This window comes from Crocodylus siamensis, chromosome 5, assembly GCF_052110815.1.
Source record: "Crocodylus siamensis isolate JL-2025a chromosome 5, ASM5211081v1, whole genome shotgun sequence".
In the NCBI taxonomy this organism is placed as follows: Eukaryota; Metazoa; Chordata; order Crocodylia; family Crocodylidae; genus Crocodylus; species Crocodylus siamensis.
Genome location: NC_143399.1, coordinates 116,664,972 through 116,677,231, shown reverse-complemented (window position 1 = coordinate 116,677,231; position 12,260 = coordinate 116,664,972). Strand labels below are relative to the sequence as shown.

Sequence of the window (12,260 nt, the reverse complement as noted above, 5' to 3'; positions counted from 1 at the left end):
TTCTGCTCAAGTAAAACAGATTTAGACATTAGGGCTGGAAGGGACCTCAGAAGATCACTGAGTCCAGCCCCCTGCCCAAAGGACAGGAAATCAGCTGGGGTCATAGGATTCCCAGCAAGATAAGCATCCAATTTACTCTTGAAGGTGTTCAATGTAGGTGCTTGAACCACCTCTGATGGCAGGCTGTTCCAGACCTTGGGGGCTTGGACAGTAACAAAATTCTTCCTTATGTCCAGCCTGAAACGGTCTTGCAGGAGTTTATAACAGTTCAACCTCGTCATCCCTTGGGGCGCTCTGGTGAACAAACATTCCCCCACATACTGGTGGTCACCCCTAATAAACTTACAGGAGGCCATCAGATCACCCCTGAGCCTGCGCTTTTCCAGGCTAAAGAGCCCCATGGCTCTCAGCCTATCATCGTAAGATCTGTTTTCCTGACCTCCGATCATGCGCGTGGCTCTCCTCTGGACTCTCTCAAGCTTCTCCATATCCTTTTTGAATTGTGGGGCCCAAAAACTGGACGCAGTACTCCAGCTGGCACTGAGGCCAAGTACAAGGGGAGAATGCCATCCCGGGATCTGAGAAGCATCTATGGATGCAAGCCAACATTTTGGTCACTTTACTAGCCTCAGCATCACATTGCAGGCTCATATTCTTCTTGGGGTCAATGATGACCCCCAAGTCTCTTTCTTTCAAGCCACTCAAAAAGAGGATCACCACAGGAACTTGCACTGGTATGACTAAAATTCCTTAAAATACAAAGTTAAATGGAACCATTGCAACTTCCTCATGTAAACAAGTTCTGGCATTTTACACATGAGGAAGTTGCACCAGTTTGACAACAGCTGCAGCTTGAAGCAGATAAGAGTTGAAGCAGTGTAAACACTCATCTATCTCTTATTTCCATTTACTTTAAACTAATTAGGGATAAGTTTAAGTTCAACTTAAAATTAGTCTTTTTAAAATGAAATAGAGAGTGCATATGGGGAGCCCTGCATCAGTTTCCTATCATTGGTTTAAAAACCCACACAAGTTAAAACCGGTGCAATGTGGCACCTTGTTTCTATCACGTTCTGTTTACCTCCTTAGGTCCCTCTAGGGCCCTTTCACCATAACTGATTGGCTCAACCAGTCAAGGGAGCACCAGGCCTTGAGTAAGGCCCCTGCTACATGTTATGTATATTATGCAACGAATGGGTGAATTGCACAATAAATGTAGATCTGCCACATGTGGAAAGCAAGACCAGCTATACGTGCAAAGCAATTATGTGATTAACTGGTAGGTCATGGAATAAATTTAGACCAGTGACCACATGGACAAAGTGATCCTATATGATAAAAATGGCTATCCAGCTATAAAAAGACCCAGCCAGCTACAAAGTTAGTGCTTGAAAACATGTAACAACTCTACAGCTGGCATCTACCCAGCTTTCATTTGAGTGAGTGGTGGGCCCTTAACTCACCTTTTAAAACAGCAGGTAATAAATCAGCTGCCCATCAAACCAAGACTGCAACTGTGTGCAGGGCACACACGGGAAACATATTTGTGGCATAAAGGCTCATTAAAAAATGAATCAAAAGCAAGTAGGTACTGTACCTGTGGGAAGCAGACTCTCCAGTGGAATAAATGCACGTTCCATAGCCGCTTAGGACTGCTCTGCTTTTAAGATAAAACACAGAGAAGGGCTAGTTACAAAGATGCTTGCAAACTTGTGGCTGCTCTTTAAGCCTTTATTATTTACTTCTTCTTTGCCTTGGACAGGAGGGGTCCTGAAAAAACAGGGGGCAGCCTGCAAGACCAAATCAGTCCCCAACTCAATTGAAGAAAGCCTAAAAGTTGACTTCCAAAATTCATATGAGCAGAACTCAAGCATCATGGCTGTGTGGAGGCCTTGGGCTTCACATACCCACTGCCGTGTTGCCAGGTGTAAGATAATCATTGTATTTAGATGATAATTTCAACCCTTGTAAACGTACGATCAATAATATGAAAAGTGTTCAAAATGTACGATAATTTTTGAGGCGGTTAATTGATGCAGCATATACAAAATCCAAGTCATTCTCAGGGAGTCTTAACTGACTTTTGGGTTTGTCTTTTTTATTTTTTATTAATATATTTTGTATTCCAGGTCAAATCAGCCAAATCATATCAACTGAGCAGAATTCAATCATTCCAAAACCGTATCAACTGAGTAGGCAAAACTTAATTGTTCTAAACACCACATATGGCGCTACAACCAGTGAACATCCTCCCTCCCCGCATCTCACCCTGGGGCATCAGATACTCCCTAATCTACTGGCTAGAATCCTACATGCAGGCCCAAGCCCAGAGATCTTAGGATTCAGATGCCCCCCTTGATTTCAGCTGAGACACTTGATCTGAGCACAAAATTACTTTTGGGCTTGCTGTCAGCACTTTCTTAGGACTGCTTGCCTCAAAATAAAACAAACCCTTCAATTTTGATGACCCAGTTCTCGCTCATTCATTGCTGGCTTACAGTGAGCAATATGAAATAAATAAAACAACTTATTTCCATGGGGTTTTTTTCAGTATACAATAGTTTCTCAGCAATTACAAGCATTTTGAGCTTCCAGTACCATCATTTCATATTTAACACCTTGGCAACTGCTGGTCTTCCTTGGTCTTAGACACTGTGGCTGGCTGAAGCTGAGTTTGGGTTAGGCTTGGGGTTCAGAGTATGGCAGTTTTTCAGCAGTTACAATCGTTTTGAGCTTCCAATACCATCGTTTTGTATTTAAGACCTAGCAGCTGCTGGTCTCACTTGTTCTTAGACATGGGCTGGCTGAGGCTAGGTTCGAGTTAGGCTTGGGGACCAGTGGAGGATTGTCTTCGCCAGTTAGGCCACTCTGATAATTGCTGAAAAGCTACTAAAAAGATCGTTTCATATTTCACACCTGGCAACGCTGACCCCTACCCCTCTTCACCTCAGCCGCTGGCGGCAGACAGGGAAGGGCGGGCTGGGGGCTGCCCGGCTCTGCAGCAGGTGGGAGGAGCCCGCTCTGCCTACGGGGCTCGCACCGCACAGGATCCTGACTCTTGTTTCCACTCCCCTCCCCGCGCCAGCCGGGGAGCGGCACGGGGGAGGGATCTTGAGCATCCTGCCTCGGCTCAGCTGCAATGTCAGCGCCCTGCACACGGGGAGGGGGCTGTACATGAGCCCACAAGGCGGATCCCCGCGGGAGGCGGGAGACCGGTACCTGGCTGCAGCTCCCGTGGGGACATCTGGCGCGCGCGGGAGCGACAGGGAAGCTGGCGAAGCCGGATGGAATCGATGGCGCCAGCTGATCGGTTGCTCTGCGATCGATTAGAGCGGCCGAACCCAGCGAGGTTTCCGCAGAGCCCTGGGGCTTCCCGCGCTGCGCCCGCACCACGTGACCCCTCGGGGGCGGAGCGGCTGCTTTCCCACCCGCCTAGCCCAGCTACGGTGCAGAGTTGTACTCCTGCAGCGCTGCTGAAGCGTGGGTTTGCCCAGCCGGGGGAGAGTCCTCCCTAGCTTGCTACTGTAGCCCTATGACTCAGGGCGAGCGAAACTTGGGGCAGGGCCATCCCTAGGGCAAGGTGAATTGGGGTGAACGCCCTGGGCCCTGTGCTTTGGGGGGGCCCCATGGAGCCAGGCGGAGCAGCCCCAGCGATCCTGTGTTGCCGCCGGCTTCACAGCCAGCCGCTCAGCGTACCCCTCTGCCCCTGTCACCGAAGACAGCGTGTCCAGCCACTTGGCCCCACCGCCCCTTGCCACCAAATCCAACACTAGCTTCCTCGCGTCTGGGAGAAGGGCCCCCGGCTCAGGTCATCCCAACCCTAACCCCAAGCTTGGGCCTGCATGTAAGATGCCCACCAAAAGATGTTGGAAACATCTGAAGCTCCAGGTGGGGGTAGAGGATGTTTGCAGGTTGTAGGGCTGCTTACGGTTCTGGACTGAGTCATGGATTTGGAGTTGATTTGGCTTGGAACACGAAAAATTTCTTTTAAAAAAATGGGTTTTGGAGGGGGAAGATGTTGGAGCCAGAGCTTTCTTCATCTTTCAAGGAAAAGAAACCTTTTGGCTCCACGATAACTCTGTTAAAAGAGCCATAAAAAGGAACGACAAAAAGGGGAGGTTTAAAAGTGACAGGACTCGCTTAAAAAAAAAAATCCCCATAAATACGAGTGTACGAGAAAGCCACTCCTAAAGAAAAGCCGAGGGTGGTGATAAGGCAGACAAAGTTCTTTGAGTAAATCTGATATCTTTTATAATTAGACCAATTCAAATAATTGGAAAAAATAAGGGGGGAAGGTTTTCCAAGTACTTAGTTGGACAAATGAAAGATATCAGATGTACCCAAAGAACTTTGTCTGCCTATGTCCTGAGACCAACACAGCTATAACCTATACCCCTACAAGGGTGGTGCTAACATTTAGACTAGCTTTCTACTGTCAGCCAGAAAGCAGAACCTCCCCCCCGGCAGAGAAGCATAGTTACAAATAACACAAAAGACCTTTTGGAAGGGGGTTGTTGAATATTTAATAGATTTTTATTTTTCTTCTTGCTGGCAGTGTGTGCATAGAAAAAAATATAAAGAATGATGCATATGTGACGCGTGTTACTTCAGCATTATTTCTCTTTAACTTGATTCGGGCACTGGTATTTTTTGAGTGTTAAACCTGAAGGAAGTCCCTTTTAAATGGAAGCAAGGTTGCTGACGTGGGGGCCATGCAGCAGTTTAGTATCATTGGTTTAAAACATACACAGTCTAGGCTGGTGCAACTCTGCAAGGCAGGACATTACAAAGAAAAATTCATAAAAAGATTAAGTTATGGTGCAAAGAAATGCATTTTGACAGTAATGTCCAGAGTTTTTGGACATGTGGTTTGTTTGACAAACATCTATATATTTGACAAACGTGATTCTCAGCTGGGGTGTCATGACATCTTTTTAAGGGTGATATGCGATATTAATAATAATGCACAGTAATGTATTAGCACTGTTTGCACTGTGACGCATTGCTGTGCAGTATTATTTGGCTACTATGCAGTCAGCATCTTGTGTAGATGCGCCCATTGTAAAGCAATCCAGGCCCTTGTCCTGCCATCTGATCTGCAAGTCAAAATGCAAGTACCTATGAAGAGTCCCTTAAAAACAATTGAATTCTACCCAGATGTTGGCGTCCAATTTCAGAATAGTAGCCTTTCCATTGAAATACTTGCAGTTTTAGTAGCTTACAACAGGATTGATGATGATGATGATGATGATGATTCATAAGATAAACCCAGGAATCTCAAACAGGAATCCATTGTGTCAAAAACTTTCTGACCTGTTGTGGTCTTTTCAAGTTTTTTGCAAAGAATTGCTCTGTTATTTTGCCATAGTCAAGAAACAAATGAAAGGTAAGAGCTGGCATTTTTGGAAAGGTGCCTTGCCTCTAAAAGGGTTGAGACCTATTGCCATATATTGAGTATATTACTATAGTGTCTAAACATCCAGAGCTGTTTTGTTTTTTTTTTAATGGCGTACAGAGGCACAGTAGGTTAAGTGACCTGCCCAGGATCATATAGGAAAGTTGTGGCTCAGCTTGGAATTGAACCAAGAGCTCAAGTCCCAGTGAAGAGCTTTATCCCTCAGACTAACCTTTTTATCCTTAGTAGGAGGCTCTGTGGGGCTGATCCAAAGTCACTAGAAGGAGTCCCATTAAGCTCAGTGGCTTTTTGCACTAAATTTGTGTTTGCAGCATCAGACTCGTTATTAGATTATTGTACATTAAATACATCACCAATGTTTAACTTTACAATAGTAGCACTTGCCAGGGCTGTTTTGAGAGACATGAAGCCAAATACACTACTACTTAAGAAGTTCACCTTTCAGGTTATCAAAATGCTTAAGGGTTACTGGCAAGAGCAGCAATTGGAAATCTAAAGCTCATTTGTTCTGTGTTCCTTTCTGTTAAATTTTGCCAAACAAATCACGGTATCACATACAACAAACTATAATAGAAATGGTCATTATCAATCACAAAACCTACAAGACATTATTCTTGTGTTAAGAACTGTCTATATTAGTATTCTTTAATTCCTTTATTCTTCAAAATAGAAGTCGTATGTTATACAAATTGTAACTGCATCATCATCATCAATACTGTTGTAAACTACTAAAACTGCAAGTATTTCAATGCAAAGGCCAGTATTCTGAAATTGGACAGCAACATCTGGGTGGAATTCCATTGTTTTTAAGGGACTCTTCATAGGTACAAGGATTTTGACTTGCAGATCAAATGGTAGGACAAGGGCCTGAATTGCTTTACATTGGGCACATCTACACAAGATGCTGACTGCACAGTAGTTGAATAATGCTGCACAGCAATGCGTCACAGTGCAAACAGTGCTAATACATTGCTGTGCATTATTATTAGGCTACTGCACAGTAGCATCACTTAAAAAGCATTCACTGGCATTACGGTGCGGTAACTCTGGCTACTGTGCATTTATTTAGTACTTGACTCTACAAGTACTAAATAAATGTGCAGTAACCACTGCATAGTAGTGTCTTGTGTAGACATGCCCATTGTGTCTGAAATTAGCTTCTTCTCTTCAGTGCCCTTGATTTAGACCGTGGAATTAGTTTGTTTCTGAACTGTTTTTATTCCTGATTGGGTTCACTTTCTGCTCCTCTTGCACTACCACAGTGCTACATTGTTTGTATTGACAGAACAGAAAGGCACCATTTAAATGTCAAAAAAATACTGTCCTTTTTATTTGAGAGAGTCATTACAAATATATTTATGGAAGATTAGATTTTTTTTAATATATATATATACAAAATTACATAAAAACCCAGTATTGTTTGGGATACAAAGTAGCTGACAATATTCTTGTAAATTTAATGTTCCTGTACTGCAATGGTTGCAGTCTGAGGCCCTGAAAATGGGACTTTAATGAGTTGCCACCTTTAAAGACGGTGTCCGATTTTGCTGATATACCATTCTAAGGCTGCAAGAACAGTTGTCCTGTAACAAACGCCCTTTTCTCATGCTATAATACTTCTCAGATCATTTGGCATCTCTCTCTTTCCAGAGTTCTCAGTATTTTCCATGGGTTTCACTCCTATTTTGGCTGACAGCCCTGGCTTTCAGCTGAAATATAAGATTGTTATTTTGACAATTTAAGGGAATTATACTGAGCCCTACAGTAGAGGGCAGCAAAGGAGCATGGCTCAGGAATTAAGATGACAGTTACTATCTTGAAGTTTGCTATTTGCTATTATTCACTGGAAGAGCAGAAACTGTTCAGGCAAACCAGGGGATCATGCAAGATCCAAGATTCAGCATGCAACCCTCTTTACATTCAGAAAGAGAAATGTGTCCAAAATTGGTGTGTATGCTGGGGAAGAAGGCAGCAAGTTAAGAGAACAGCAGATAGAGGCTTCTAGTTAAACAGGAGGAGGATGCAGCCAATATGCCTGATATAAAGGACTTCATATCCCACTTCTCCAGAGAGACTGAGCTCACAGTTATCCTACAGCAATAAGCACTACACTGAAAATGGATTTGAAGTAATGACCAGAAATCTGCAGACCTTAGTGGCAGCCCCCACCCCCAGAACAGCCTCCAATAGCTGTAAGCGTGGCATCATTGCCTCTGGTTGACCCAGTACAATAGACCTTTGAGATCTTTCAGATGTGTGCTCCAGCAATTTGCAGGGGCATTATGTGTAAGGACTAAAATGCCTGCACAACTTTGTTAGTAAGAAACTTCGTAGAGTGGTATTAGAACAGTCTTCCCTTGGGCAACTGGGGGCAGGGAGGGAATAGATATAATCTGGAAGCATTCAGTGTAAGATATTAAAACACAGCAATAGATTTCCACTTTTTAAGGCACATTCCAGCAAGTGCTCTCTGCCCCTCCATCACTGCCAGATATGATAATCTCATTTCAATATTCTCTTCCTGTTCTTAAAATCCTACACTTCAACCAAAGGGAACTAGTAGCCAATAATCTGAAGCATAACACCATTCTTTTAAGTTGGATAAGAAACAACCAAAGCAAGATCCAAGGCATCTATTCCCCCACCCTGCTGACACCAAGCATATTGCTGCCACAATGCACTGGGCCCAGAGAGCCTTAGAATACATTCTAAGTTCTGTGCTGCTTCTACTAAGCAACTGCAGTGGCCGCTGCTCTCTTCCTCTAATTTAACATTCTCTCCTTCCTCCTTGTCTTTTTTTTCTTTCAGATATAGCCATGGGTCAAGTGGTTCAATCTCTACAGTACTGTTTCTGGCTCCCCAGTACTTAAATCAGCCTTTGTGGGGGGGGGGAAAAAAAAAACTCTGCTTGTCCTAAGCAGCCATTGATCCAAATGATATGAAATGGTGATTTGAAACAGCAAGCTCTATTATACCCCTCACCCTTCGATTTTGATTCTTCTCCAGCTTTTCTTTTCCACTCCTGTTTCTCTCCCATCCCAGTTCTGTACCTCTCTGTTGCCTCTTCTTTGTCTCTTCTACTTTCATTCCTTCCCACTTAATTTTTCTCATTAAGTTCTTTTTCTGTGCTGGGCAACTGCCTGCTAGCCGCCACTGTTATAGAGTAATCTTAACTCTCTCTCGCTAACTGCTAATTATAGCGAAGTATGATTCATCACAACAGAAGCCTTACAAAGGGAAATCAGTCAAAAGTGAGTGGGTTGGCAACAGGACCCTTTAAATCCCCGCAGCATGTGCACAGGTTTCTGAGGAAATGAACGCTGTCTGCATGCCACACTGTGAGGGGAAGGGGGATGCACTCTACTTGCTTATTCCTGTCACTGACTCACTGGCTTTCTTCTGAATTCTCTGTCATAATGTACTTCTTTATCCAAAAGAATCTTAAAGCTCTTTAAGAGTTAATGATCCAGGAATTGTTTCTCTCACTGGTGAATCCAGCCATCCCTGCAGTGGAACCTGACAGTTCACACAGCCCAGCAACATTATAGCACTGTTTGGGATAGAAAGTGAGAGGAATACAGTGTCCAGCTGAACCCAACCCACAAGATTTTATGCACTCAGAATTGGAACGTTCCATTTATGATCTATTATGGAAAGTGCCATGGATTCTTTATGATCAGTAAGCGATGAGGACATTAATCTTGCAGTATGTCTCCATAGAACAGGCACCTCCAGTAGCTTCCTGACCCCCATCACCAAAAAGAAGCATAAGCTTAATAGCCTGATGATAAGAGCACCTCCTGATAAACCACAAGCCAGCACTTCCTCCAGTACAAAGGAGTTCCTTCATTAACTTCCTGTACATCCTTGGTTAACTAAAAGGATTCTGCAAGAATTCCTCCCCTTTTCATAGTTGGCCAACACAGATATAAAATGCCTCTTTCTTTTCCAATTGTACTGGTCTCCATTACTTTGAAAGAACTGGCAAAGCCCAGCCAGAGAACTTGCTCTTGTAAGGCTTTTCAATAATGCAATCTTAGATGGTTCACTAAAAAACAAAACCGAACCAAAAGAAACAAATAAAAAAAACACTCTGTACCAGAGACCTAAACCCCCAATACTTAAGCAACTGTTTGGCTGGAAGCAGTGGCTGAGCAAGGAGAAAGCTTCTATTTACATAAAGGTATCTTGGGACTTAGGAAAGTAAATGCAGCAGGAACAAAGGAGAGTTGTATGAGATTTGAATAAAAAGGCTAAGTCTGCAGTGCTTCTTTATGACCAAGCTGGAAGCCTCTCTCACATCTTATCAGAAATATTTGGGCCCAGTTGGCTTATAAGAGTATTAACTCAATTCTAGTTATTCCTTCTTTGAAGACAGCTCAAATGAGTAGTAACTGGGTGCATTTACATGAGACGTTTACTTCAGAGCTGCCTAATTAGCTCTGCAGTAAAGTCTCAGTGACTACATGTGTGGCCCTATAAGGCCACAGAAAACTAATTAACTCCACCACAGGTTAGTACTTATAAATACAAGCACAGTCCAATGGAGGAATTCTTTAGTGCACAACAATGCACATGTAGACACTGACTGGGGTAGCCCTAGACTGGGGTACCCTTGTGCTCTAGTCAGCCCCTCTGCAGCATGTTGAGCCAGGTCAGAGCAGCTCTGGGTGAGCAGTCTGAGCCTCTGGGGCCCTCTGCCACCTAGGGCTGCTCTGAACCAGTTCACTGTGCTGCAGTCCTGGGCTCGTGTAAACGCAGCACCTGGGAGCAGTAAACATCGGACCCCTGCTAAACCAGATGGGGCAACTGACAACTGTCACCCAGGAAAAAGCCAACCTATTTGATGGGTACTTTGCGTGGGTCTTTCATCAGTCCCAAGGGATGCCCATGTCCACCACAGGACAGGGCAGTCCGGGTGAGGGAGATCCCCTGCCTTCCATTAATGCTGACCTTGTGAAGGAACACCTTGAGAAGCTGGATACCTTCAAGTCATCCGGCCCTGACAATCTACACCCCAGGGTAGTCAAGGAGCTGGTGAGCATCACAGCCCATGCCCCATCTGGCATGGATCTTTGAAAACTCCTTGCGCTCTGGTGTAGTGCCCAAAGACTGGAAGAAGGCCAATGTGGTTCCTATCTTCAAGAAAGGGAGAAAAGTGGATACGGCTAACTATAGGCCCATCAACCTGACTTCTATCCCAGGGAAGATCTTAGAAAACTTTATTATGGAGGCCATCCTTAATGGACTGGCAGATGCCGATATCCTGAGGGATAGCCAGCATGGGTTTGTTGCAGGTAGGTCTTGCTTCACCCATCTCATTTCCTTCTACGATCAGGTGACCTATCACCTGGACAAAGGAGAAGAGATTGATGTCATATATCTTAACTCCAAAAAAGCCTTCGATCTCGTATCCCATGATCACCTCTTGGCAAAACTGGCCAATTGTGGCCTTGGGTCCGCCATGATCCACTGGCTGGGAAATTGGCTCCATGGTCAGACCCAAAGGGTAGTAATTGATGGAAGTCAATCATCATGGTGTCCTGTGACCAGTGGGGTCCCCCAAGACTCTGTCCTTGCACCTATATTGTTCAACATCTTCATTAATGATGTGGACACTGGAGTCAGAAGCAGACTGGCCAAGTTCGCCGATGACACCAAACTTTGGAGCAAAGCATCCACGCTCAGCAAATGGGCGGATGAGAACCTGATGGTGTTTAACACCAAAAAATGCAAGGTTCTCCACCTTGGGAAGAAAAACCTGCAGCATCCTTATAGGCTTGACAGTCCTACGCTGGCTAGTGCTACGGAAGAAAGAGACTTGGGTTTCATCATTGACCACAAGATGAACATGAGCCTGCAATGTGATGCTGAAGCTAGTAAAGTGACCAAAAGGCTGGCTTGCATCCATAGATGCTTCTACAGCAATCCTGGGATGTCATTCTCCCCTTGTACTCAGCCTTGGTGTGGCCGCTGCTGGAGTACTGCATCCAGTTTTGGGCTCCACAATTCAAAAAGGATGTGGAGAAGCTTGAGAGAGTCCAGAGAAGAGCCACGCGCATGATCAGAAGTCAGGAAAACAGAACTTACGATGACAGGCTGAGAGCCGTGGGGCTCTTTAGCCTGGAAAAGCGCAGGCTCAGGGGTGATCTGATGGCCACCTATAAGTTTATCAAGGGTGACCACCAGTATGTGGGGGAATGTTTGTTCACCAGAGCGCCCCAAGGGATGACGAGGTCGAACGGTCATAAACTACTGCAAGACCTTTTCAGGCTGGACATAAGGAAGAATTTCATTACTGTCCAAGCCCCCAGGTCTGGAACAGCCTGCCATCGGAGGTGTTTCAAGGACCTATATTGAACACCTTCAAGAGTAAATTGGATGCTTATCTTGCTGGGATCCTGTGACCACAGCTGACTTCCTGGCCTTTGGGTGGGGGGCTGGACTTGATGATCTTCCAAGGTGCCTTCCAGCCCTAATGTCTATGAAATCTATGAACACCCAGGTGCAATATGAGTGGGAGCTTATTGCTTCTCATTAATTGCATGTGTAGATGAGCCCACTAAAAGGTGTTGCTGTCCTCAAGTTGTTCAAAGGATTGTGTGTAATGAGTTAATGGTCTCAGTCTACCTTTAAGTGCCAAAACAGAGGCCAAAAAAGGTAGATTGAATATTGTACATGCCAAGTATCCCCATTTAATGAATTGTTTCTTGTGTTACCCGTTCTTCAATTCATTATTATATTGTCTACTTAGATCATATGCTTTTTAACTTAAGAATCATGTCTCTAAATTTTATTGGAAAGGGGCTTTTAACATTGGGTGCTATTAAACCATTACATTTTC

The 12,260-nt window shown here is 44.4% G+C and overlaps 1 protein-coding gene across 6 annotated transcripts in view; it reads right to left on the bottom strand.

Annotated features, from left to right (window-relative positions):
• The window catches only part of TPK1 (thiamin pyrophosphokinase 1), a 642,382-nt gene that overhangs the window by 540,540 nt on the left and 89,582 nt on the right, over positions 1–12,260 (bottom strand). For 2 of the 6 annotated variants that reach the window (XM_090050010.1, XM_090050018.1), the window contains exons 1-2: positions 3,220–3,373; positions 1,598–1,660 (exon numbers count right to left, since the gene is read on the bottom strand). In XM_090050010.1, the coding sequence (XP_089906136.1) occupies positions 1,598–1,640 (43 nt within the window). In that variant the 5' untranslated portion in view covers positions 1,641–1,660; positions 3,220–3,373. Of the gene's footprint in view, positions 1–1,597; positions 1,661–3,219; positions 3,374–12,260 lie in introns of those variants that run through there. The other 4 variants (XM_090050012.1, XM_090050013.1, XM_090050014.1 and 1 more) reach the window with 4 other exon arrangements.